The sequence below is a fragment of the Vicugna pacos genome, chromosome 25, assembly GCF_048564905.1.
Source record: "Vicugna pacos chromosome 25, VicPac4, whole genome shotgun sequence".
Classification (NCBI taxonomy): Eukaryota; Metazoa; Chordata; class Mammalia; order Artiodactyla; family Camelidae; genus Vicugna; species Vicugna pacos.
The window spans coordinates 26,343,688-26,371,471 of record NC_133011.1 but is presented as its reverse complement, the minus strand read 5'-3'; the positions used below and the strand labels follow the sequence as shown (position 1 = coordinate 26,371,471).

General features: G+C 42.5%; 1 protein-coding gene and 1 long non-coding RNA gene across 2 annotated transcripts; one reads left to right on the top strand and one right to left on the bottom strand.

The window, feature by feature from the left end:
• Positions 1–161: 161 nt before the first annotated feature.
• LOC140689296 (uncharacterized) lies at positions 162–1,355 on the bottom strand. The gene is made up of 2 exons (XR_012064197.1): positions 1,216–1,355; positions 162–284 (listed from the first exon to the last, which is right to left on the bottom strand). It is a non-coding gene; the product is annotated as an uncharacterized lncRNA (long non-coding RNA).
• DERL1 (derlin 1) lies at positions 1,247–25,880 on the top strand. The gene is made up of 8 exons (XM_006211415.4): positions 1,247–1,612; positions 10,848–10,959; positions 15,244–15,308; positions 16,373–16,399; positions 16,944–17,039; positions 18,548–18,600; positions 20,059–20,169; positions 23,633–25,880. The coding sequence occupies exons 1-8, from the start codon at positions 1,460–1,462 to the stop codon at positions 23,769–23,771; spliced, it is 756 nt and encodes a 251-aa protein (XP_006211477.1). The 5' UTR covers positions 1,247–1,459; the 3' UTR covers positions 23,772–25,880.
• The last annotated feature ends 1,904 nt before the right edge of the window (positions 25,881–27,784 follow it).

Sequence of the window (27,784 nt, the reverse complement as noted above, 5' to 3'; positions counted from 1 at the left end):
GCTTTAATAGATTCCTTTAAAAACAAGATGGATTTTCATCTACTTGTAATTTAAGTCTGCCCTGATAAATTAGATTAATAGTCAAGATCATTTCTGCTTCCAGTTCCTCCAAAATTCCAAGCCAGTTGGAGTTGTTGACTGAAGAAAAATGCACAACCTAAAACTTTCGAGCTATGTTTTATTTGGGGAACTTACTGAGGACTATAGCTGTGGAGACAGCCTCTCAGCTCTGATGAATTGTTCCGAAGAGGTAAGGGAGGAGCCAGGACATATAGGAGTGTTTACTGGAACAACAAACAAACAAACAAAAACCTCCATGTAGTCATATGTCAAAAGATTACTGCTAATCACAAATGCCAGACATCTCCTTAGTGATTCTACTGCTTTTCTTTGCATGGGAAGATGCAAGAATGTGGCTCGTTGAAATTATTCCTTAGATGTGAATATTAACTACCTAGGGCTAATATCCAGTTTTTTTTTCCCCCATCCTGAATTCTCAGGGCACACCATCCAGGTGTCTACCGTGGCTGATGGCTGGCAATTCATTGTTTACTGGAATGGAAGGCACCATTCTTTTGTGCACGGAGTGGCTGTTTTCTCTGCATGGAAGACTCCCTAGATCTTTGCCCTGGGTGGAGTGGTGTGTGTGTATGATGGGAAGCTCAGCTCAAAGGTCACCTCCTCTGAGTTCTCCCTGACCATTCTCATTTAGCGTAGCCATCTCTCCCAACTCTTACCCACTCCCACAAAACTCTACCCCCATCATCTTAATTTCTTCCTTACTTTTCTTATCACTCTCTGAAATTATCTTATTCAATTATTTGTTCATTACCTATCTATCTTTGTTAGTATATAAACTCCAGGAGAAAAGGTACCACAACAGTTTTTACAGCCTCAGCACCGGCGGTGTCACCCGATTTGCACTTGATAAGCCCTCAATAAACATCTATCCCGTGAACGAACAAAAGAGTAACTACCAGCTACTTTATTTCTCTCCCTTCTCTTTAAACCCCCTCCTAGCGCACCCACCTGGATTATAAACCCGGCTGGACCTAGGTATAGGGCGTTTAGCCTCGCCATTGGCTGGAGTATTCATCGTTGCTCCTGGCAACCACTGTTTCCCACCAGTCGTGTCTTCGCCCCGCCAGGCCCCTCCCCTCACCACCCCGCCCCCGAACCAACCAGCTTCCGCCCAGTGGTAAAAACGGTGCTCACCCTTTAAGCGGCGGGACTTCTGGTGAACGTCGTCTGCCGCCGCCGGAAGGGGAAGTTTCGCCTTCGAACACTCCCTCGCTCGTCCGAATTCGGTGGCGCCACGTCCGTCGGTCTCCGCCTTTTGCACCCCGACTGGGGCGGCTTCCAACCCGACACCTTCCCCTCGCCGAGCGGGCCGCGTCGAGAGGGAGCCGGGACGGGGCGTCGAGAGGCTGTGCAGATCCCGGCCACCGAAGAGAGGAAGATGTCGGACATCGGGGACTGGTTCAGGAGCATCCCGGCCATCACGCGCTATTGGTTCGCCGCCACCGTCGCGGTGCCCTTGGTCGGCAAACTCAGCCTTATCAGCCCGGCCTATTTCTTCCTCTGGCCTGAAGCCTTCCTCTATCGCTTCCAGGTACTAATAGGCGACGGGGGAACGGGGACTACAGGCCCCAGGTAGCCCCGCAGCGGCGGAACGCTGACCCGCCGGTTGCGGACGCGCGGTGCTTGGTGGGATTTGTAGTGCGGCGGCTCCAGCGGTTCGGGGCGGGGTCCTGGTGGTCTCGGGGATGGGCACTGGCTTCGGTAGCAGGCGACGTGGAGGGGGACACCAGGGTTTGGCCCGGTGGGGAGGGAGTGATTTCGCCCCTCTATTAAGATTGTGCTCCCCGCCCTCTTTACTCAGAGAAGGCGGCAGTGGGAAAGTAAGTCTAACAGTTGTCAATCTGTTGGACGCCAGTGATTTAGCAACCTGTGGCCGTCTGGAGCAGTTGCCCTCTGACCTCCCTCTGCCACCCACGTGGATGACATGTGGACGTCGACTTGCTCAACATCCAGCTGAGTTCTGTTTATGTTAATAAGATTTCTTCCCAGCAGGAGTGATTTGAAATCAAGGGTGCAATGAGTGAGTTTATTTGTGTGGCTCCCAGGCCATGATCTAGTATCTGAATTTATGAAGTGAGTAGAGAGTATATTGCTCCAGAAATGGAAGGCCTTGTTATTTTTTTAAACATGAAGAAAGCAGTTCAGAGTAACGTTCCTTGCAAGAGAACATTTATTTCCCGGAAGTTATCTTTATTCACTGGATTCTGGGATTCAAATCATTAATTAGTGGCAGGTCAGATACTAAGATCTGACACTAATTTCAACACATTATTTGAACTGTGGTTAACATTCTTGTCTTCCCTCTCTTTACTGGCTATATCTTCGCCTCCTTTGCTGGTTCCTCATATTCCTGACCTTTAAATATTGTGATGTGCCCTAGGACCTCTTCTTCATATTCTCCCCAGCTTCATGGCTTTAAACACTTTGTATAAACTGAAGATTCAAAAACACAAATACACAAATTTTCAGTCCAGACCTGTTTCACCTCCAGACTTGTACATCCAACTGTCTACTTGAAATTACCACTTAGATGACTAATAGACATCTCAGACTTAATGTGTCCAAAACAATACCCTTTTCCCTAGAAGTAAATAGCAACTCCATTAATTACAGGAGCTCAAGCTAAGAGTCATGGAGTCATCTTTGACTTCTCACAGTCTACAGGCTGTTACCAGATTCTGCTTTATTTAGATATATGTCTAGGATACAGTTTCTTTTCATTCTCCATTGCAAGCCATGATCTTACTGGCCTTGTTCCTTTCAATCTTTTCTCTAGACAGCTAGAGTGATTCTTTTAAAACATAAATCATGTCCTTGTCAGTCTTCTGTCCAGAACCTTTTAATGTCTTCTCAACTCGATGAATAAAGCCCAAGTCGTTTCAGTGGTCTGCAAGGCCCTCTACTGCCTTTCTGACCTCCTCTCAATTACTGTTCTCCACTTTCCAGTATATTAGGCTGCACAATGGCATCCTTGCTGTTTCTTCAGCATCTAGCTTCATCCCTCCTCAGGGCCTTTGCATGTGTTGTTTCTCTGCTTGAGGAAGATAACCATGGTTTACCTCCTTACCTCCTTCAAGTCGGCCCAAATGCCACCCTGCTGGCAAGACCTTATCTGACTTCCCTGCATAAAGTAGTTCCCCTTCTTCACTCTGTCTCCCTTACCCTTAACTTTTCTTGCTACATATCACCCCTTGATGTTTGTTAGTCTCTTTCCCTTTAGAGAATAAGACTCCATGAGAGCCCCTTGTCTTGTGTACTGCTGTTTCTGTTACCTAGAGCAGTGCCTGGCACACAGCAGGTGCTTATGTATTGATTGAGTACATGGAAGTAATTTGGTACTTGCCAGTGGTGAGCACTCAGGGTACAGTAGTGAATAAGGACAGAAAAAGTCCCAGCTCCCACGAGGACAATAAGAGTGAGGCATGTGATGGAGAGTGACTTTGTTAGAATGTTCCAGAAAGGCCTCAGAGAAGATATTTGAACTGAAATCTGAATGATGAGGAGCCAGCTATGGGACGATGGGGCTGTGGGGACAGTCTTCCAGGACAAAGGAATAGTAAGTGAAAGGCTTTCAGGCAGGAATCAGGAACAGAAGGTGGACTACATGGTTAGGACAGAGTCAGCTGCAGGGACGAGGCTTGGTAGATGAGGACATAGAACGAGCCGGGGTGAGTGCAGTAAAGTGAAGATGGAACGGTAGGCTGGGGCTAGATCGTATAGGGCTTTGTGGTTTGAACTTTATTTCGAAGGCCTTAGAAAGGCTTCAGAACCTTTTGAACAAAGGACTGAAAGATCGCCTTCACTACTCTGGAATGGACTTGTATGTGAATGGAGGAAAGGGAAGGCTTGGTGATGCAATCAGAGAGATGGTGCTTTGGACCAGGGTGGCTGTGAAGAAAGAAGTGGATAGATTTGGGGATCGGAGTGGACAGGGTTGCAGCTGAATGGGTATGAAGGGTGAATGGGTGAAGGATGCAGGACTCAAAGATGTCACTCTTTTCACAGGAGCAAAACTGAGTGGCTAGTGGAGGCTTTTTCTGAGACTGGGAATGTTTAGGGAGGCTTAGGTTTGGGGGTGGGGGAGGGTATCTATCAAGAGTTGTATTTTGGCCATGTTAAGTCTCGAGATGCCTTTTAGGCATCTAAGTGGAGAAGTTAAGTAGGCAGTTGGATATTAGAATATGATCTGGATATGCAGCCAGAATTGTATACTTTTCTGTTTGCTTTGGTGATATACTTGTTGAAGGAGTGAATGTTGTGCACTTTGTGCCTGGTGGCATGTTAGGTATTGCGCGTGCATAAAGAGCAATGGTTGTAAATGATGGTCAAAACTGGCTCTTTGGCCCTCCTTGCAAATCTTGCTCACTTCTGTAGTTAGCTTAATAAGATAGTCTTTCTAATAAGACTCCAGGTGTATAATGGTAAAAGTGATGAACTGATTAGAAAGGCCATCATTCATGTCACACCTTCTATAATTTTCCCGTCTTCCTTGCACTGTTTCTTGGACTTGTTGTTCTGACCCTGGGGAGAAGCTGCTTTTGTCTTCCACAGCTGCTTGCGTGGGTACATTCCACGGGGCAAAATAGCAGCACCCTCTGCACCTGTGTTGGCTTTTCTGTCTGTTAACTCATTCAGCTCCCACAATCATGGAGATTAAATGTTACCTCAGTTGATAGACAACTGCCGTTTCAGTTTCTGTTTTGGTGAGTTCAAGACTGTTCTGAGCTCTCTTGTTTAACTTTTTTCGCATAATATCTACCAAAACACATAGTTTAGTGTTTAACAAAACTTTTTTTTACTTAAAATTTGTTTTTAAAGAATGAAAGTATAGAGATTTACAATCTTGTGTTAGTTTCTGGTATATAGCATGGTGATTCAGTTTTATATATATATATATATATATATATTCCTTTTCATATACTCTTTCATTATAGGTTATTACAAGATACTGACTATACAATAGAACCTTGTTGTTAATCTATTTTATATATAGTAGTTAGTATCTGCAAATCTCAAACTCCCATTTTATCCCTCCCCACCCCCTTTCCCCCCTGGTAGCCGTAAGTTTGTTTTCTATGTCTGTGAGTCTGTTTCTCTTTTAATAAAATGTTGAACGAAACATTTTTGATTGCTTTCAAACCAGCCATAGCAAATTTTCCTTTTCTGTTAGAGTAGGAAGACCATGGGATTTCAAGTAGTTGAGTCATGGTCTCCAGGCCTGGCTCAGCCCCCAGACAAGCTATTTTTCCTCTCTGAGCCTCAGTTTCTTCACCTAAAAATGCTGGTAATATAATAACATATTAACTCTGTTCTAAGAGTTAACTCTATTCCAACTCCATTGATTATAAGGTGCTCCATCAATTTAATACAGTTTTTTGGAAGAGGAAGAAAGTTATATATTATGTTAAATGAATACGTTGAGACACATCCTAATTTCAGAAATACAAAAACAAGTATCTTCAAATGGAGAAAGAATGTTATCTACTTCACACCTCTACCTTATAAAACACATAGAAAAATGTTTGTAAAGTGCCCAGTAAATAATCTATTAAAAATAGTGCCGATTTTTATTTATTACCCGATAATAATTCCTGCCATTGCTGTCTTCTCTCCTTGGATGGTAATATTCTAATTTTAATTTGTAATTGAAGTTGAAAGGTAATGGCTGCATTATTATCCTACTTTTTGTCCTGTTAAAGGCATCCAGACTTGAAATGGGGAGATAAGAACTCTCAATTTCTCTGATTTGTTTCCAAGAATAATAAGAATTGGCACTGACCAGGACTGTGATTGGGCCCAGGGCTTGTATTTGCCAAGCCTCAGCTCGTGGTATCACATGTAGCCTGGTGACAGCAACCGTAGCAGATTGATTTGAGTGTGTTGGGGAGGAGAGACATGTAGACACAACAGGCAGGGGAATGAACTTGGTCTGTGGGCTGAGCATAGAAGTAGCTTCACAGTTTGGATTTAGAACTTTGCCAAGTTTTGGTGTGTACAGCTTTAGAATCCTTCCCGTGCAGTCCTGTCCACACTAGATAGTTCTGCCGTGGTCTGTAGCTAAGGTTGCCCATGAGCTCAGAGCTTTATTTTTAACTTTCTGTTGAGTTACAGTATACAAGCAGGAAAGTATATATATTATAGATTTATAGCTTGTTGAATTTTCCAAAGCTGAATGCCAGTATGTAACAAGCACCCAGATCAAGACACAGAACATTGCCAGCACCCCCAAAACCTTCCTACTGCTCCCTTCTGGTCACTGTCCCCTGCAAAGGTAACTGCTATCTTGACTTTTAATACCATAGATTTTTGCTAATTTTTTTAACTTTCTATACTTGAAGTTAAACGGTGTATATTCTTTTGTGTCGAGCCTCTTTTCAACAGTACGTTTGAGAGTGACCCACATTGTTGCATGTGGTTAGAGACGGCTCATCCGATATGTTGTTCCCTTGTGTGACCAGCCCACCACTTACCCGTTCTACTGGCACCAAGGCTTGTGGGTAGTTCTGGCTTTGACTGCTATGAATAGTGCTGCTGTGAACATTCTGAAACGTGTCTTGGTGAACATAGGTGTGCATTTCTGTTGTGTGTATACCTAGGTGTGGAACTGATGGCTCCTAATAGCTCGTTTAAAGTCCTCAAATGAGACTGAGGACTCTCTAGTGTGTCCCCTCCCCGACCCCCAGGAGAACAGCCAGAGTTTGCTCACACCAGCATTTGGCACATGGTGCCCTGCCTTCTCACCAGCTTGATGACCCATGCAGACTTCCTTTAACTCCACATCAACCAATGCTTATGGTTTCAGAAAAATATTTGTTTTTGATAGTCAGAAAAACCCTGCTCTAGGCTCTGGGTGCCATTTGCAATGATTTCAATAGCACATTGTTTGGGAGATTCTAGTGCAGGTGTGGTTGAACTAAACACTCAACAGAAGTTGTTGGACTAGCAGCTCATGAACCCTGTCTGATGCTTGTTTGAAGGCTTCCGTGCCAGGGAGCTCATGGGCTTCTTGACCTTGTTAAGTGAGGAACTCCAGGCAGGTTACTTAAACTAATGAGGGCTTAGCTTTCCTCGTGAAAAAGCTGGGGTGATTATGGTTCCAGCCTTAGGATGCCGTGGGGTTAGAATGAGATGCTTTGCCTGCAAGTCCTAGGCTCTCTGCCCTGCCCCTGAAAGCCTGTTAGGGATCAGTACAGGCTTTCTAGGGTCAAAAATGTTTCTTCATCACTCCCAGCCTGAAAATAAAGCCATTTCCTTATTGTGACTTCCTGTATCAGCTAGAGAGGAGGAAATTCAGTTGGGTACCTTCAATGGGGATTTCAGAAATATCTTACCCTGAATTCTTCTGAAGAGATGAGCTATCTTCTGGTGTTTTCACATTGTAATTTTAAAGTAAGACGAAAATAATATGAAGTCCCTTAGATCAGTGAAAGCAAGTGTAATTCAAGGGTAAGCTTAATGAACTGGGAAAAGAAGTGAGGTATTTTGACAGACACTGATTTCCAAAGCACAGGTGCACACAGTGGCTAAAAATAGTTTCGTGTCATCAGTGTTAGTGAAAAATGTAGTCAGAAAAAAACCGAGGTTTCTTTTCTAAAATCAGGCCTGGAGTAACTTAGAGGAATATAGGAGTAGTTTAAAATGTGAATTTATAAAAATCAGGTCAGCACATGACTCCTAAAAGAGTGTAATAATGGTACACCCATGCAGTTTTTTTTTTTTAACAAAGCACCTTTTTAATATCTACATTCTTAACTCCAGCCTTTTACACAGTCTGCGAGCGAAGGAAAGGGGGAGTCAAAGGACAAAGAGTTATTGCGTGAATGAAGACACAAGCTGAAAGATCCAGACTTTTCAAAGGCCCTAAGCTTCTTAAGAGCCAAGAAGGGCTTGCTTGCTTCTGGTCTTTACCCCCAGTACCTTTCATAAGCAGGGAGAGTGAATTTGTGGGCTTACTCTCAGTTCATTTTAGGATTATACCGAATACAGTAGTATTGAAAACTTGTACTAATTTTATACTTCATAATGATGACATCACCTGTGAGAGGCATTGTAAAAATAGGGGCTTGATATTATAAATCCTGGAGTCAGGCTGTCTGGGACAGAATTCTAGCTCTACCACTTACTGGCTATTACTTAACCTTTCTCAACCTGTTTCCTCATCTATAAAATCTACCTCCTGAGTTAGGGCATGTCAGTGAACATAACAGCACCCTATTTAATTCTTTTAAACATCAGTCGGAATAGAGCAGGTACTGTCTATCACTCCTCTTTTTCAGATGGAAACTGAGGCTCAGGAGTGATAACTTATGAGCTCCGACTTAAAATCTATGTTTTCTCAAATTATTTCCAGCGATCTAATCAGACTATACTATTTCTGTGATAAAATTGTGAATAAACCAAAATGAATTTTAACCTATTTTGTCTTACTGGTTTAATACAGGGTTGTTGGAAAGTGACTTTTTGGGTATGTAAAGTGCATTTTCCTCCACAGGGACTTAAGCTCTGAGGGTTCCAGTCCTGTACTTGGAGAATGTGACTTGCCAGCTGTGTCTGGCCAAACCCCAGGCCCTCAGTTCCAGCCACACCCAAGTTGTTAGCAATACCCATTCATTTATTGTGCTTTAGAGTTTTGGGGGACTTTGTACTCATTTTCCCAAGACCAAACATCCCCTTCCTTGTGCCCACGCTTGCTTCTTTGAACAGACTCCCCATTATTGAGAACTCCTTGAGGTAGGGACCATATGTTTCATCCTCGTGCAGTAAGACACACAGCTCTCAAGCCACAAGCTAGTGTTACATTGGCATTTCCAGAAGTCTGGGGAGCCCGTCTCCTTCAACCACTGTTATTTAACATGCTGCTGGTGCTGTTAGCCAGTGAATTAGACAAGACTAAGTTACACTATTTTATTTACAGTTAGAGTTACATACTTGGAAAGTGCAAGAGTCTCAGTTTTTAAATATTACAAACGACTAGATAATTCAGCTTTGGTGGTAGGGTGTAAAAAAAGAGATAGAAAGCAAAAGCTCTATAGAGAACTATATATAAAAGCTATGAAAGACCTGTCTAGCTGGAAATTATGTCATTATCACATTGAAACAATGAAGATGTTGGTTCTAATTCATTTAGAAATACGGTACTGAGACTAGCCAAGAAAATTGTGACGAATGTGGAAGAAAAACAGGAAGGGGATTATTTGACTTTACCAGTTAAGAAAACACATTGTAAAACTACAGATTAGAATAGCTTGGTATTGGTATCAGAATTCAATTCCAAATAGAATAGTCTAAAAGTAGACTTTAATATAAAAGGGAATAAATATATAATAAACGTAGCTTTTCAGATCAATGCAGAAAAGAGGAGTCACTTTGTAAATAGGCTTGGGAAAACTAGTGGCCCTCTAGAAAAATAAGTTGAATCTCTTTCTCACTCTTCAGATGAACCCTGAGCCGATTACGGTACAACTGTGAGCACTTTGATATTCTTGGAGTGGAGAAGTACTTGTCAATGTGATACGTGATGGATATATTTGCCTATATAAAATTAACCTTCTATATGTCAGAGTATGGCCAAAATACCACAAAAGCATAAGTCTAATAACAGAGCAGAAAATAATTGCAGCAATGAGAAAGGGCAGTTTCCATATTCTGTAAAGAAATGCAAGCCTAGCAGAAAAATGAAGGAAAATGCTAAAATTTTAAAAACATGATTGGTGAATGTGAAATATACTAAATTGTGAGAGTGTGGAGAGAAGACAGGCATTCATCTCCATTTTAGGAGGAAGTGTAAGTTAGTTAAACATTTTTGTAGGCATTGGGTAATATTTGCCAAAATTAAATGCAAATATTTGATCTAGCACATTGAGTCACAGGAATTTATCCTATGTGTAAGTACATAAAGAGGATACTCAAGAATATTCATTCATCTTTTGTAACCATTTAAATGAACTTTGGACATCCACATGAAAGGAATATTATGAAGCCGATGAAAAATGTTGTCAGGGGAGTGAAACAAGGTATAGAACAGTGCAATGAAAAGGGAAGACTTGATAGTAATGCATACTATTATTTCTCAAAAAATACAGGAAGTGGATCCATTCTTGCTGGAAAGGGAGCTGGGAGACTAAGGGTCAGGAGGGAGGCCTCCTTCTCATTGTAGACCTTTCTGTAATTTTTGGGCAGGGACGGGAATATTACTTACTTTTAAGTTGTGGATCCACATTGCCTAAATTGGTTTGATTTGAATAAAAAGTTCCTATTTTACTTCTGCCTTTTGAATATGACAGTTTTTGACAAGGTTTGTCATCCCACTGTATTCTTTTCCTACATAGAATACTGTACTGTTGGAAATTGACTTTGTAATTCATTTTTTTGTTTTTATTGAAGTATAGTTGATTTATAGTGTTTCCGGTGTACAGCAAAGTGATTCAGTTGTACTATAATTCATTTTTGATAAGTGTAACTGTAAACCTGATCCCAGTAAAGATAAACCATATGCTTCTTAAGTATTGATTTTTTTTCCCACTTGTTTTGAAATATTTATTGCTTATTTTATGATGCCATCTTATTTCATTGCCTTGCAGACTGATGTGATTGTGACCGATAGGAACGTTTCTTCCATTGTTTTTTTGAATTATATCGGTGGTGTCCCTTTGGTAGCTCTTACCACTGAGAAGAATGTTTGCAAGGATTAATTTCATTTAGTTAAAAGCAAAAAGAAAAACCCAGCTTAAAGAAACTAACAGCTGTGTTTATTTTGATCTGGACAGATCTGGAGGCCAATCACTGCCACCTTTTATTTCCCTGTGGGTCCAGGAACTGGATTTCTTTATTTGGTCAATTTATATTTCTTATATCAGTACTCTACACGACTCGAAACAGGTATGTTGTTTTAAGTATTGTTTCTGTGTATCTACTAATCTGTATATTTACTTACTGGAGGAATTTAGAGGGCAGTTAGTGTATATAAATAAATGGCATAAGGATGTAAATGCTCAGGAATTAAAAACTGTGCCAGAACTCTGCTAGGCACTTACCCGGCTTTTAATCCTCTTAATATCATTGTGAGGTTAAGGAGCAGGGTCACCATTTTATTGGTGAGACTCTTGCCCATATCCTGTGTGGCTGGGCTGTGTGCCTCTCAATTTTCCCTCTCTCTTATTTCAGACACACAACAGTCACTGTTTTTTAAAGCACAATTAGTCTGAAGTGTATATAGCTCCTAAATTAGGGTTGAGAACCACTCCTTTATGCAATTAAAAGCCTAGATTTAGTCTCTGTAATGGAAACAGTCAACTTTATAGCTGGGATTTAAGAATACGGCAGTGTATCAGCTATGAATACCTATCTGATGTCATGGATAAGCTATAAAATTCTTTCCTTAAAACTTTCTTATTGAATTGCTACTTATTTCCTATAGTACCTTATATGCTCTTCTGAATTACTTATACTGAGAAGCAAGAAATCGATATACTGCTGTATCAAAATGTGGATATAATTTGGTTAAGCCTGAATGATTCTGAAAAGGTTGGCTGACTCCAGGGACTGTAAACTTGATGGCTCGTAGCTCAGGATAGAAAATTCTGAACTACCCTTAAATCTTAAGTCAGTGCTCATACATTTGAGAATTGTGAATCATCTCACAACTACATTTTTCCTTAAATTGGCATTTGCTATTAAGATACTTCTCAAAAAACAGAGATCACTGTGTTAATACAGAGTGTTTGTTGATAGACTATTACTTCTGGAAGGGACCTAGCCCATGCCCTTTGTTTTCTAGAGGAAGAACAGGAGATTCAAGGAAGTCAAGTGACTTGGCTGAGGTGAAACTGATAGCCAGGACTCTGACCTCCGTGTCAGGGGCTGGATCTTCAAATCTACCAGAGTATATGATTTTCATTCTCCTTTGCTGACTTGCTTAACATTCTCCCCCTCTGATGTGATTGAATTGAGGGTTAAGTTGTTGGAGAAACTTTTTTTATATGTATTAGCAGCAAACTCTAGATTACGTGTGGGAGATCATGACCAGGTAAACATTTTATTATGGGAAATTTTCAAACAAATACAAAAGTAGAGAGAAATATTAATGAACCTCTTTTTTCCTTTTCCTGTTTAATTGAGATAAAACTCACCTAACATAAAATTTATCATTTTAACCCTTGTTAATTCAGTGTAAGTTGTATAATTCAGTGGTCTTCAGTATATTCACAGTGTTATACAACCATCACCGCTGTCTTAATTCCAGACATTTTCATCATCCACAAAAACCCAAAGCAACAGCCTCCATCCCACCTCCCCCTCCTCCCAGTCCCTGGCAACCACTCGTCTACTTTCTGTGTGTATGAATTCGCCTGTTTGGGACATTTTATATGTCCTTTTGTGACTGGCCTCTTTTACTTAGCATAATGTTTTCAAGGTTCATTGGTGTTATAACATGTGACAGTCTGCACTCCTTTTAATCATCATTCACCTTTAACAGTTATCTATTTGATAGCCAGTCTTTTTTTGGGGGGGGAAGTTACTTTGTTTTGTTTATTTATCTATTTATTTATTTTTAGAGGAGGTACCGTGGATTGAACCCAGGACCTTGTACATACTAAGCATGTACTCTTCCACTTGAGCTCTACCCTCCCCCTATAGCCAGTCTTATTTGATCTGTGTCTATGGCTGTCTCCCCTACTCCTGATTATTTGAAGCCACATGACAGATAGGATACATTTCATCATCCATAGATACTTCATTATTTACCTCTGAAATATAAGGACAAAAAAAAATCACATTACTGCCTAAAGCGCAATAATTTCATGACTACTTTTTACTTGTAAAATTGTCTTCTCCTGGTTACTGAAGTTCCTTGAACCCATTCACCCATCTCTACGACCTAGTCAGACACTACAGCTAATGGGTAATATTATTTTACCTGAGTAACAATGAAGGTGAATCTGTAGGATTATTCTGTCTCTCATTTTCTTTAATTCTTAGGAGTTGCCCCCTATTTACTATTTTATAGTCACAGAATATTTTGAAATGCTGGAGCTGAGAGACATTTTTAAAACAGTTTTATTGATATGTAATTTATATTCCATACAGTTCCACCCATTTAAAGTTTACAGTTCAATGGATATTCACAGAGTTGTGCAATCATGACTATAATCAATGTAGAACGTTTCATCACTACAGCCATTCCCCAGTTCTGTTCAGTCCCAACCTCCTGCCACCTCCATCTGTGTTCTGCCTCTTTAGATTAGATTTCCCTATTCTGGACATTTCTTATACATGGAATCATACACTATGTGGTCTTTTGTGTGTGGCTTCTTTCACTTAGCACACTGTTTTCAAAGTTCTTCCATGTGGTGTGTATGTAGTACAACTTCGTTCCTTTTTATTGCCAAATAAGATTCCATTGTATGGATTTACCGCATTTTGTTGATCATCAGTTGGACGTTTGACCTGTTTTCTTTTTTTTGCTGAATGAATAATGCTGCTGTGAACATTCATGTAGAGAGGGACTTTTGAGATCTTTCCATGTAACCCTCTTATTTCACAGACAACAGTGGTCTGGAGGGGTGGTGACATGCCCCAGAGGTCACAAAGCCATTTGAGAAACCCAGCTAGGACTGGAGCCCAGTTTACTGACGCCCCAGTCTGCTCTCCACCATAGAGCTTCAGGATAACATTTCAACCAAATACTCACCACCTGCATATTTTCCCACTTGGCTATTTTAAGTCTGTAGCAGTGTTGGCTTATTTATAAGGATTCTGATGTGAACTGGAAGACTGCAATTTGAGACCAGTTAATTTGTAAATTCCCGGTTGCAAGCTTGCCAAATAATATAGTACTGTAGTTTACGTAATTACAGTATTTTAAGGACTCAATCTAAAGAGTCCTTAGAAATCACAAAGCCAAAGCCACATCAAAAGAAGCACAAGTATTATTGAAATTCAGATATTTTGTTAGAATTTCAGCTCCGATACATTATAGTGATCCCCTTCCATTCAGTATCCTTAGTACTGTGGCTAAAGTGTGCCTTTGAGGGTCTGGGGGCAGAGAGAGGGGAGGAGGAATGAGGAAAGGAGGAGAGACTTTTGCTGGAAACCTGTTTTCTTTTAGATAGATTTTTTCTGCCTTTCTGATACTTACTAGGATTATTTTTAAAAAATGAACTAGACGCCCTGTATTTGTGTTGGGGTTTGGAGGGGAGGGAAAGTAACTGAGACAGAGGGACCATACATCATTTGTATCTTTTCTCTGCCCCTCTTCTAGCCTTCCTGCTGGAGGCTTGAGGGTCATCCTTAGAAGGGAGAGCTGGGCTGATAACTAATTATCTGCCCTCGAATAAGACGGAGCCCAGCATATGGTGTAGCGACAAGAACACTGAACTAGTAATGAGACTTCCCTCTGCTTGTAAGCAGCCGTGTGACTTTGGTCCTATAGCTTTGTTTCCTCATCTTTCAAAAGGGGGTGTAGGTCTTTCCATTGTCCCTCACAGGTGTAGTAGGAGTCAAGGCTATGGAAAGATTTGGCTGTTCCCTCCATCACTGTTTTCCTTTGTGAGAATGTGAGCTTCAGGAAGATGGAGATGGAATCTTCTCTATAAGTCCAGCGGCAGACAAATGGGTGTGTGTGTGTGTGTGTGTGTGTGCTCGCGTGTGTGCGTGTCTCCAATAATAACAATAGTAAGCATCTCCCAGCAGAGCCATGTGGAGCAGACACAAAGGTAGACAAAACAGACGTGACTGGTCCCCTGACAGAGTTCATGGTCCAGTGCAGGGAGTAGGGATGCCCAGGTAATCCCAGATGAGCCACCAGCTCCTCTCGTGGTGAGCGCCGTGAAGGAGAGGCCAGCGGGCTGTGAGGGGCTCCAGGGGTTGGGGTCTCAGTAGCTGTGGACTTGACTGTCCTCCTTTTGGGGTCTCTGAGCTCGTGGTGGTCAAGCATGTTACGTACGGGAATTCAGATTAGCCATGAGACTCAGGTGACTTTAGTTCAGGGCTTTATTGCGGACATGGTTTTAGGTATTTTTCCCTTTTCTCTTACCTCAGAGGAGTGGTTTTAAAATATTCTTATTTTTGCTTTCTCTCTAATTTTTTGAAGTATTTCTCAACACAGCAGTTCCTTTGTTCTGAAATTCTGAACCGTGACATTTGGCTTATTTTTGTTTCTAGGAGCTTTCGATGGGAGGCCGGCAGACTATTTATTCATGCTCCTCTTTAACTGGATCTGCATTGTGGTATCCTTCAGTCTGTTATTTTGGGTCAGAAATAACCAGTTGTTTTTTTTTTTCCCCAGGTTTGGGGAAATAGACAGTAATCTGTAACATTTTCATATGATAGTGTTTGCATCTTTGTTTACTGTAGTTAATAATTAAGAATTGTTAAAACTTCTTTTCAAAAGTGGTAATAAATCACAGGGCCCCTGCGTAACGCATTCTCTTCCCATTGCCTTTGTGGGGTTTTTCCACATTTGGTTGAATTTTATTACTGTTCCTCATCTTGTTCCCAGTTCTCTGTGTTCTCGTGTGTGACAGCTTGTTAAGCACAGCACAGAGAGATTCCGTGCCATGAGACAGCTTTTGAAAGCCTTGGTCCTTATCAGAAAATTAATTTAAAGCCAGCAGCCTTTTCTGACTTTATTGCTGCCTTTGTCTCAAGGTCCTAAACCGTAATTCAGTCCCTCTGGAAGTACCCGGCTCAGGGGGAAGGGCAGAGCACGTCTCTCTGCTTGCTGTGCATCGACGGCAGTTGCCAGCAGGCTTCCGGCCGTGGACCTCTGCAGAGCAGCAGAAGGGGCTTGGTGGCTCACGCCCTGTGCACAGTGGGTGAGCTCAAAATTGTTTGGGACTTAGCTTCCATTCAAACTTGGCCGAGAGCCAGAAAAATGTGACAGTTTGAATGCCCTTTCCCCTCCTTTAGGAAAGAAAATAAATTGTTTTGGACTTCACCCATACTGTGGACCCCTGAATGTGAGGAGAAGCATTATTTGTTTCAGAGGGCACAGGCACCTCCTCCATCTTGTCATTGAAAGAGAAATGCTCAGATGCAGTGGCAAGGTTCCGAGGGCACGGGCGACCAGATGGGTCATATGCCAAAGCAGTTAATTCCTACCGTTTCCTTGTCATCATGTAGTCTCCTGGCATCTTCATAATGAAGAATATTAGACACCTTTGTGTTCTGGGATGTTTTAAGCAACCTGAACTGTAGCAAAATGTTTTCCTTCAAAAAACTGGAATGAAACAAACTTTTACTAGGGGCAGAATGCTTTATTCGTATCTGATCTTTAACTTTACAAACCAAGATAACTGGCTTAGCGATGGATATGCAGGTAAGTGTCCCTTGAAACCATTTGCCCTTTTATATGTTTCATATTGACTATTAATGGCCTTTGACAGATGTTAAAATTGCAGTAACTATGTGGTTAGTTCATACGGCATTTTGAAGATCTTGTGTGAGTTATGTGAATCGTTACTTTTCTTGCACATTTCTGGCTTCTTTATTATGTTTGAATGTTGCGAATGATGGTTATCCAGTATTTTCTATGCATATGTGGATTTTTTAAAATCGAGAGCATACATTGAGTTTTATTGCCTGCTCTTTTTTAAGTAATGGAGAATACCCTGGTATTTCTGAATCCACTCTAAAATACTGTGTTGTCTTTTATTAGAGGATTTTAAAGTGTGCATGGCAGAATTAATTAAGTAAAAGGACCAATTTTTAATTCTGATGAGTTGAAATTTTTTCTGCTTTTTGAGTAACTATGTGAGAATTTATTTGGAGGGGAGAGGTTAAAAAAAAAAAGTAAATTCACGCTAAGCCTCTGTTTCAAATGCCTCTTGAGCCTCGTCTTTACGTGTTGACTTCTTTTGCAGTTGCTGATGATCCCTTTGATCATGTCAGTACTTTATGTCTGGGCCCAGCTGAACAGAGACATGATTGTATCATTTTGGTTTGGAACACGATTTAAGGTACTTTAACCTAGTTGGAAAAATTTCCTTTTCATTTGTCTGCACGAGTCCCTCCCTTCAGCCCAGAGATGTACTTTCTGACATGTCCAGAAGAGGTCACTGCAGAGCAGTATACCATAGGCCAGCCCCTTATCTGTCCTCTGTCACCCTGTCTTTCTTTAGTCAACCCAGAATCCTTTGCCGACCATTACTTCTCACCCCCTCTGGACCTCAGGCCCCTCAGGCCTGTGTCCCTGAGTGATCTCATGTATGTGTGTGTGGTAGAGGGAGGGAGGGAAGTATACTCATGTAGAACCCTCTCTTTTCAAATCTGTTCTTATCTCTCCCTGTTGTGTATTTTACACTTTAGCAAACAGCAGGTTGTTTTTTGCCCCCATACACTTCCCTTTGTGCCTTCTCTCACAGTTTCCCACCTGTAGCATCTTTTGATTTTCTTCCTTACGTAAATTCTACTCGTTCTTAATTTGAGTTGGAACTGAACGTAGTTCCTGCCTCTCCTGCCTGGAATGAGTCCAGCCTTTGGGCTTCTGCAATACTTTGTATTCCTCTTTATAGTACTTACCATGTTCTGCCTTCAAGTTACTGACATATAACGCTTTCTTTACTGGTTTGTGATGTTTTTGCAACTCCCTTAGTTCTTAGTATGGTATCTTGAATCTGATAAGGGGGGGTTGACCTGAACTAAATAGGCTGCCAGATATTTCTCCAGCAAAGACAGGTTTATTTGGGATCTGTGGAGTATTACATTTTGGGGTCTGCAACCCTGGCGAGCCACATGTAGGTCCCCACATACCCAGGGAAGGAGAGCGCTTTTCTAGAGAAAGGAAAAGGAAGTTAGGAAGGCGATGGTAAACAAAGCTTTTCATTGGCTCAGTCCTTGCAAGGAAAGAAGTTTGTCTTCCTGTCAGGCTCTGCGGTTGGAACGGGGCGTACGAGCTCCCCCTTCTGGTCTCCTAGTGCTCCTTAAGTGAGGTCCCTGTTGATTAATTTTTCACAGGGGCTCAAATGTTGAATTCATCTGGAGAGCTGTCTTATTTGGGGAGTATTAGTTCAAGATATCGATGTGTAATGTGATCAAAATTCACAGTAATTTTGTGAGATATGTAAAAGGAGAACCTAACAAAAAGGGGCATTTTGTAGTTTATTGGTAGCAATTTGCTGGCTGGAGTCTTAGTAAATCTATTATGGACTGTTTTTATTAGTGTTCATAGGATGCTCATTGACTTTCTAAAGCTGTTAATATTAATTCAGCAGGGCATGTATTGCATCTGAAACCTATGGGCAAGGTCCTCTTGTCTCCAGTTACTAATATAGGGATAAGTACAATTTTAGGTGGGAAGTTTCAAGTGCAACAGGAATGACGCTAGATTGATCTAAGGAATTTTTGCAGTGACTTCCCGAAGGATTTATAAAAGCCCTTGTCAGTATGTCTTTACCCATCCTAGCCCCCAGCAGCTGTGTCCTCTTTAGGCGTAGCTTTTCACGTGTGTGTGTACATTCTTTTCTAGGCCTGTTATTTACCTTGGGTTATTCTTGGATTCAACTATATCATCGGAGGCTCGTAAGTCATATTAGATTTATTTAATTGCAAACTAATCCTTGGAAGACATCTATTATTCTTCATCTTCCTTCATCTAATCTTTATAAAATGTGGAGGAATCTCAGTGTTGATGTTTGGAGCCTTAGACTTTTGAATTAATTTCATTTTGATGTAATTGATTAAAATTGCAAGGCTTTAAGCGCATTAGCACTGAATGTTGTTGTTAGTTTACTGTTATAGTATGCTTCCATATAAGTGTTTTTGAATAAATACTGATTTCTGGATTCACCATCCGGATTGAGCAAGGAAACCTAATTTGTGTCTGAGTCGACTGCTCTGTGCATAAAATTACGATTTTATTCTTAAAGGCTTTTTTAGAATGCCTTGGAAACTGCTCACCAGTCACAGAAATGCACACATTCTCAGCTGGGAAGTAGTTTTGTCAGTGGTTCGATAGTACAGAAGTTTTGGCCAAATGGGATCAAATATCTAGTCTGGAATTAGACTCGAGACTCTGGAAAACCTTGAGTGCCTCTGTTCAAGAAGGAGGATTTTCAAGATGCAGCTGTTCTCAGAACTCCTTGTTTCTTACACTGCAAAATACTTTTAATGTTTTTAAATAGATTTTAATAGTCCTAGTTCTTACTATGCCTGTGACATCTTTGCTCTATGTGGCCCTGACTTCTCCTGCACGTCTGTAGAGGAAGGAGCTTACTTGAGCGGACAGACTCTGCTTAGAGCAGAGCAGCTTCTGGGCTTAGTGCAACTGCCCACCGCCCAGAAGGGCCGAGTGCGGGAGTCACAGGAGATGTTGGATTGTCCTAACAGGAATCGGGCTGCAGGCAAAGACGGAGAAGTTTAGGGTCGCAGTAAGAGTGGGTCTGTAAAACCTCCAGGTGGCCTGTATGTCAGCCGTGGGAAGACTGAAGAAGGGCAGGGCTTCCTTTAGGACTGCAGGGTGAGGGTCAGCTTTCCGAAGTGATCGCGGGGCTGTCTTACAGTCGGCACACGAGACGAAGAAGTGATCAGGGCTCCAGGAACGGGGGGCAGACATGTAGCGTCCCTGCTTTCCTTGCTCCCGTACTTCTGTCTTGCTTGCTTTCCAGTTTGCCGCGTGTTATGGTATTCATGACTGAAAGCATTCAGAAGCTTGCTTGGCGACTTCCCCTAGCTCTTGAGACAGGAAGTAGCAGAAACAGTATTTTGAGGATGGGCGGGGGCTTGAAAGAGATGTCAGCGGAGCAGCTGACCTTGAAGAGCACAGACCCCGCTGGTCCAGCAGGACCGATTTTCCTTCTCACTCAGAATGCATTTGCCACTCAGACGATACAGGGGCTCATTGTCGAGCTGTCACAGACGCCCAGGGACCAGAAACAGGCTGCCACCACGGCTTCTTCCCTGTGCTGGTAGTGAAAACTCACTGCGTCTCACTTTGCTGCTTGAATGTTTTTAGACTCATTTGGCTCTCTGTTTTTGCAGGGTCATCAATGAGCTAATTGGAAATCTTGTTGGACATCTTTATTTCTTCCTCATGTTCAGATACCCGATGGACTTGGGAGGAAGGAATTTTCTGTCCACACCTCAGTTTTTGTAAGTGTTTCTTCCCCATTTCATTTGATAATCATTTTACTGCCCGTGTCACTCTGCATCCTGATGAAAACTCCTGGAGGGGTGGGATTTCCCTCTCAGTCTGATGGAGAAATGTGACTTAACAAGTGGCTTGCCCTGGTTGCAGTCACAGGAAGCCAGGTCCCCTGCGGCCCTCATAGTTGGGGGCCCCTGAGCCTGGATTCAGTGGGCGGGGCACCTGTGTGCAGCCCCTGTGTGTGCAGCTGGGGCCAGGGTAACCGAATTATCAGTTTTCCCAAGATTTTGGCAGAGGAAGGGGATAAGAGGGTAGGCAGGCTCATTGGTTAGCAATTTAAACTTTTTTATATTCAGTATCATAGGCTAGAATAGTTAAAGGGCTTCTCAGTGTTAACGTGGGAGACTGGGGTTTGTACAGTCCTGCCCCCGGGAGGGTGTGCTTGGTGGATTTATTACAGTGAGGGGGCCGAGGGCACAGCTTAGGTTTTGAGGCTCGTTTTGAGGCTGACTTGACTTGGAACCCCATTCTCCGCATTTACCAGTTTTGATATTGGGAAAGTGACCTGATAAAACGTCCAGGCTTCAGTCTGCGGGTCTGTGATGTGGAGGAGGCCCTGTCTCACTCACTGGCCTGCGGGGCTAGGCCGGCACCACAGTGTTGGGCTCTCAGCAGAGACAAGCTCTTGGCCTTGCTCCTGCAGTGTGTGTGTGTGTGGGGGGGGTTGCCGAGCCTGAAGAGATGCTGACACACTGAAGCATGTAAGTATGTGACCATTCTGTCAGAGAAGCAAAAGGCTGTTGAAGGAGGACCAGTAAAATCACCATCTGGGTGTCACAGCCGGGCTGACAATCACGCCTAATCTCCAGTGGAGCATATGCAATAATGGCTTGCGTTTCAAAGCTTTAAAAAAAAAAAAGCAAAAAAACAATTTTCACATCTTGCTCGATTTTAATGGTTTGCAATTTATCATTCTTCCAAGGGGTCAGTGAGGGAAGTACAACCTGAGTAGGCACCCCTCTCCCCCTACACCCCACTTTTATAGGTTAGAGGAAGGTTTTGGAAAGACTTTTATTATGAAATGTACAAACAGAAGTACAGCATTTTTTTTTTCCCATTAAGAGCATAAAAAGAAACTTGTTTCTCTTCTGAGCCTTGAATTGCCTTCAGGCTAGAAAAAAACAAATGACCAATCTGCTTTCTAATTATCAGAGGACACAGTAACAGCAGGTTTGGATTTTTGATCTAGGTTTATCAAGTTGAATGGCAGATGCATCAATTAAAAAAAATACTTGTTGCTTCGGGGGGCAGCCAACAGTCATTTTACCTTAAATGGCCATATTCTGACTTTAATGGCTTGGAGAGATTTCTCAATTGTGGGCAACAAAGTGCGTGAGATTCTAGTGCAAAGTCCACTGCACACTGGAGCCCGCCTTCCACTTAAGCTTTCTCTGTTGGTAGAAGCCTTTCTGTGAAATTTTGCATAGAGATCAGATGACAAAGTGTAGCTCCTTGCAAAAACAGTAACTGCTCTGAAATTACCATAAATCTTTGTTGATTATGTATAATTGGGTATCTTTTTATACTAATTACTTGCATTTAATTTCACTATCTGTTTAAGCCGTGGAGATGGCTTCCATATTGTCTCATAGTCAGAAGCAAAGCGTGACAGCCCTGGCGTTGCCTTTTTTAAGTCTTCTGATTTATTATATACTTCGGAGGAATGTTATTGTGCCAGAACGTCATGAGTGTTGAGAAATCAGCACTTGGAAATACATGTTGGTTTAATGATAAAACTGTATTTGTTTGAAAGGGAAGATGTGAGTTACAGAATTGTAAGCTCTATCACTATTCTGCATTCTGTTTAGAAGAGTAGACAAATCCTCTTCTCTTCTGTGCTCAGCGATCTTTCTGTTTAAAAGGGGTTTATTGTCTTTTTGGGGAGGGAGTGTGCAGCTCACAGGGGTGACGTAGACACACGAGGACTCCAGTCACTGACTGCTGTCACCTGAGTCTTGCTCTTTGTGTCCCTGCGGAAGTATGAGGTGCAGGAAGTGGTGCAGGGTACAGGCCCCAGAGCCCGGCTGCTTGGGTTTGAATCCTGCCTGTCTCTTTAGAGGAGCTTGACTCAATTTTGCCTCAGTTTTCCTGTTTATAAAATGGGGTAATGGTCGTGCCTCCCTCATCGGGCTGTTGTGCAGATGAGACGCATTTGTAAACATGCAGCGCTTGGTGTAAGGGAAACCCTTTGTGATACAGTTGAGCTCTGCAGGCTTTTTGCTGTAGGCAAGTCACCCCTCGTGGTTTGCTCTTAGTATGAGGGGTTTAAACAGGGATATCAGATTGTGATCTCTGCATTCAAGCAAAATCTTAAACATCAGGATCTGATAAATAGAATAGGTTAAAATACATTCTCAATTTACTGATAGTCAGGGAAGGGAAATAGTTGGAAAAACTCTTGAGAACTTCGAGATCTGGGTTTAGGTATTCTTAGCTGTTCTGTGACTTTTTTTTTAATCATTTTTTTTGTTTTTTTCGGGGAGGGGAGGTAATTAGTTTTTTTTTAATTTATTTGTAGTGGAAGTACTAGGGACGGAACCCAGGAAGGACCTTGTGCATGCTAGGCTCACACTGTACCACTGACCTATATACCCTCCCCTCTGTTCTGTGACTCTTAATTTATTCATTTGTCAGATGAGAAGTCAGCTCACCTTTTGGGGCCTCAGCTTTCCCACCGTCTATGAGATGGAAAGAATGCAGTTGGAGGGCAGACTATGAATAAGCTTTAAAACATGCCCAAACTCCAAGACATAAAGTCACCATTTCTAGTGTCCCTTGATGGGCGATGAAGAACCCAGTTGCATCGCGGAGGGCGGTGCTCAAACACTCTGGCTGTGTATTTGTCCTTTGGAACTGAATTTATTTTGCATCCTTTAAGCCAATTCAGTCCATATTTACATAAACCAAAATGCTATATAGATGTTTTTTGTTGTTGTTGTTGGGCTTGTGGGTGTAATATTTTTCTTTCCAAACTGTTCTGCTTGAATTGCTTTTATAATAAAAAAAAATAGAGTGTGAAGTTAGCTTGAAAGCTTAATAAATGGAAAAAAACATAAAAAGTGAGTCCCCTCTGTGGTCAAGCACTGAGCTAAGTGCTGGAAAGGCAGAATTAGGGGAGGGAGGGGTAGAACTCAGTGGTGGAGTGCATGCTTAGCACACATGCGGTCCTGGGCTCAATCCCCAGTACCGCCCTTAAAAATAAATACATTGCAGTGCAAAATTATTAGAAAGAAAAAAAAAAGGCAGAGTTAAATAAGACATCGTCCTCAGCCTTTCCATGGCCACGGACTAATGTAATCGGGAGGTGACATGCCGGGTTAGCACCAGGAAAGGGAGAAGGGATGGAGAACTGTGTGGAAGTGACTCTGTGGTCTTCTCTCCCTTTGTTCCTTCCCGTCTCTGCTCCAGGTACCGCTGGCTGCCCAGCAGGAGAGGAGGGGTGTCAGGGTTCGGCGTGCCCCCTGCTAGCATGAGGCGAGCCGCCGATCAGAACGGCGGAGGCGGGAGACACAACTGGGGACAGGGCTTTCGACTTGGGGACCAGTGAAGGAGTGGCCTCTGGCCTGCCCACCAGCCTCTCCACTCAGATGAAGTTTCCTCCCAGTGCTGGGTAACCCTATCACCGAGTTCAGCTAACGCTGTTGGACCTGACCCACACTGAATGTAGTCTTTCAGTACAAGACAACAATTTTTTTAAAACCTGAAGAAAAAAAATTTAAGTGTTCCTCAAGTTTCATGATTCTCATTCAAGTCCTTAATGCTAAGAAGAACAAATATCAACTGTGCAAATTGCAGAACTGACCGTCTTCTCTGGTGTCTTCTCTTCCTTTTCCAGCTGAGTAATGGGCTTCGGCAGGTGCCGCTCTGCTGGCACCAAGCTGGGCGTCTGGGGTTGGGTCACCAAACCCTTGTCAAAGGGACTCTGACCTCTTTCTTGCGCACACACCTCCCTCCTACTTTTCCCCACCCCCACATTCTCAGCCAGAGGGATTGCCCATAAAACGATTCTGCCTTTGACAAGCTCTTTTTATTTATTGACTTTTGCCAAGGCTTGGCCACGAAGAACTTGCTCACACCATCTTCCAGCGGCAGAACGGTAACCATAGGGGAGAAGGCGGAGCACAGAGGAAGAGCCTTCTCAGCTTTTGGAGTTGCTATGACCTGATAGCACTTGCGACCATTTGCCACCTCTTCAGCTGTTTAGATAGGAAAAAAAAAAAAAAACCACTGCTGAGGCAGTGAGGACCAGATTGATATAATGAAGCCTGAGGATTGTTGCTGGGCGTGTTTTTGTCTTAGTGATCAAAACTGTAGTGGAGCTGCATCTTACACAGGGGCTGGGCTTAAACCATGGTGGGTCTGATCCCTTAGTGTCTCGTGTCGGGCATACTGGCTCTGTGTGTACCCAGAGTAGTGGATTTGTATTGTGCTAGTAAGTTCCAAATCACACTGGCCCCAGGGAGAAGCTCTCTTTGAGAGGCACCTGGGCGTTGATTCTACTTCATGCTCATTCTGGATATATGTTTACTACGTGGAGTGGAGGGGAGAACCTTAAACCCTATTTAAGTTGTCATTTTATTGCAAACCGAGTGCCCCCAGCAGTGTCTATGTGCTTGAGTTAGTTGTGGGGAAGGTGCAGCTCCTCTGTATGTAGATTTAATTTTAGGAGCTATTATAAGCACATCTAAGTGAATTTGAGGTTGCAATGGCTTTAGAAGCATCTTGTGTTTGAGGGTCTTTTTTATTTTGAGTCATCAAGGTACATCAGACCAGCCTCAGTACGCGCAACTCTTTTTTTCATAGGTGGACTTCTTCCATCAGAGCTAGGCTTGTCACCAAATAGTTTTTTGAAGGCTGTGATGTTTCCCACGGTTTCTGATTCTATGTTTATATTCTGACAGCAGACTGCTAGGAGCAGCGTTGAGTGGCCACCATGCTAGTCAGCTAGAAAAGGCTTTGAACATTTTGACCAGGAGTTCTGTGCAGGAAGCACTGTGCGCTAACAGTGTGACTCTGCCCCACGCCGAAGCAGGGGTGTGTGTGATACTAGGAAGTAGGGATTTGAAAAGAGCTCCTCACATCTGAAGTGCGTGTGTGTGTGTGTACTTGCTCATGTTTAATTTATATGATAAAATAGGAGGTGTGGAGAATCTGAACGCTCACTGTCACATGTTCTGCTGTTGACCTGTGGCCCCAATAAAATGCACTTGTAAAATTTTAGAAGCCCTTCTTCCTGTTACGTCACAGTTGCAGGCACCGTGCCGGAGATGGGGCGCGTGTCTGTAAGAAGATTCTCATGGTAAGTGAGCTCGGCGCTCTTAGACGCCCTCTTAGCAACTCAACTGCCTGAGAGCAGTCGTCTTTCTAAAGGTTACAAGTGTTCTGTAGAATGCTTCAGTTCCAGGCTTGATGTTCATTAAATTCTTAAACACGTTTAGGAAGCTGATAATTTTATTAATTTTGTCTGGATTACCTACCTTTTGGGAATAATTTTAGCTAAGCAAGCTATTTGAGATTTGAGTTGGCAAGGCGAGACGTGACAGCAAGTTCTCTCTATGAATGCAAAAAAAAATTCCTTATTTTGTATAGAGAAATCCCCTTTTTGTAATTAATCCTTTTTATTGGTAAAAATTGTAAATTAAAATGTACAACTTGATGGTTGTCTGTCTTAAGTGTCCGTATCCCTACTCCGCTGCCTCTTTTAGCTATGATGTCATTTCTGTAGCCAGTTGTCTCTTGGGCACTGAGGGAGTGTCCAGTGTGTGTTACTATTAGAGTGAGACAGCAGCGAACATTTTTGTACCTACTTCTGTTCACGTGTTGGAAAATATCTGTAGGATTCATTTGTGGAAGCGGAATTTCTGGGTTTTCATTACAGTGAAGCAAGATGCTTCAGCACATTGGGTTAAGGGTTATATCTGACTGTAATGTGCTTTATAGCATTTCCGTGGCCTCCATCCATCCCTCTGAGTCCTGGCGCCCTCCAGAATTAGGAGGAAATCATCCCCTTTCTGTGTAAGAACCCACCGACCATGGAAGGCAGATGCCATGACATTCCTCCACCATCCAAGTCTACCCCAGGCCTGAGGCGGGTCCTCATCCTTCACCACAAGACGGGCGATGTGAAGGAGCAGGGCCGTGCACCCCTCCTCTGGTACTGAGGGAAATCCCGAAAAAGTAGAACCAACCCTGCTGCTTTGGGAGGACAGCACGTTGCCAATAGCCTTGTGTTCTAAGCTACCTTTTGAGTAACGCTGATGTAAGAAGTGATGTGGCAGCTGCCAGCTGCTTCATTTGCGGCCAACTCTTTCTGAGGTCCTATTAGATTCAAACCTTTAGGTTCAAACTATTTAGGTTTGAAGCTTAACCTTTGGAAAAATTTACTCCTGTTAGTGTCTTGAAAAGCTGGGGTGAGAGAACATGCGCCTCCTGGCAGTTTTGTGTGTGGTCCAGAGCTGCTCTGGTGATGCAGATTGGGCGGGGAGCATCATGTCACGTAAGCCCTTCCGTGGATGGTTTACGCACAGAATGCTTTGCCATACGCTCTCCTCGTCTTCTCACCTCTGTTCCTTAGGGTAGAACCCCATTTTCTACAGCACAACTGGGTGTTGAGCGTTCATGTGACAGGTGCCTCACAAATAATTTACGTCTCCAATCTCTGGTTTCCAGTCTGACTATAAATGAGAATCACTTAGAACTTTTGAAAAATGTGTTTCTTGCTTTATCCTCATTCTGCATCTTTTTAAAGCTCCCAGTGATTCTGCTATTCAGCTGGGTTTGGGAATCAGCGTTGAAGCCCACTTGTGAAGTATTATCCGTTTCCCAAGTAAGGAAGCTTCAGGAAAATGAGGTCACTTCAAGCAGGTGGAAGGTACCAAAGATAAGATATGAACTCAACTCTAAGTTAAGACCTTGCTGCTGCTTTGCAATTGGGAGAGCCAATGTTCAGAATCTAGCATTAAGTGGCAAAAAAAGATTTTTTTTCTTGCCAGGCTGAGGGCAGGCCAAAACATTTAAGAACATTAGTTGAAGATATAAATTAGCTATCATCCCTAGTCTAACCCTAATTGCTTTGTAGCCTAAGAAGAAAAAAAAAAGATAAAATAATGTAATGTCTATTGAGTAGTGACAGGGCAGATGCAAGTAGGACCAGATTTCTGTCTTCACAGTGTGTTCTCTCCACTGAGGCAGACAGCCTGGCACATGGTGGGTACTCACATATTTGTTGAATAGGTGGACACAAATTGTAATCAACTTGAAAAGCTACTAGAATAGAAGTAAGTAAAAAATTGTACTGGGCAGAGGGTTAGGTCTTAAAAGATTGATGGGAAATTCCAGACTAAGATGGAGAACAAATGGACAATGGAAACCGTTAAAAGATTTTCACATTTGTTCCTTAAAAAGCAACTGGCTAAAGCTTCGGGAGTTGGGGAGAGGGCTGGAGAGAGGAGCAACTGAAGATAAGATGACTGGGTTTTTTGCTTTTTTAATTGAAGTATATATAGTCAGTCTAAAAATGTGTCAATTTCTAGTGTACAACGTAATGTTTCAGTCATACAT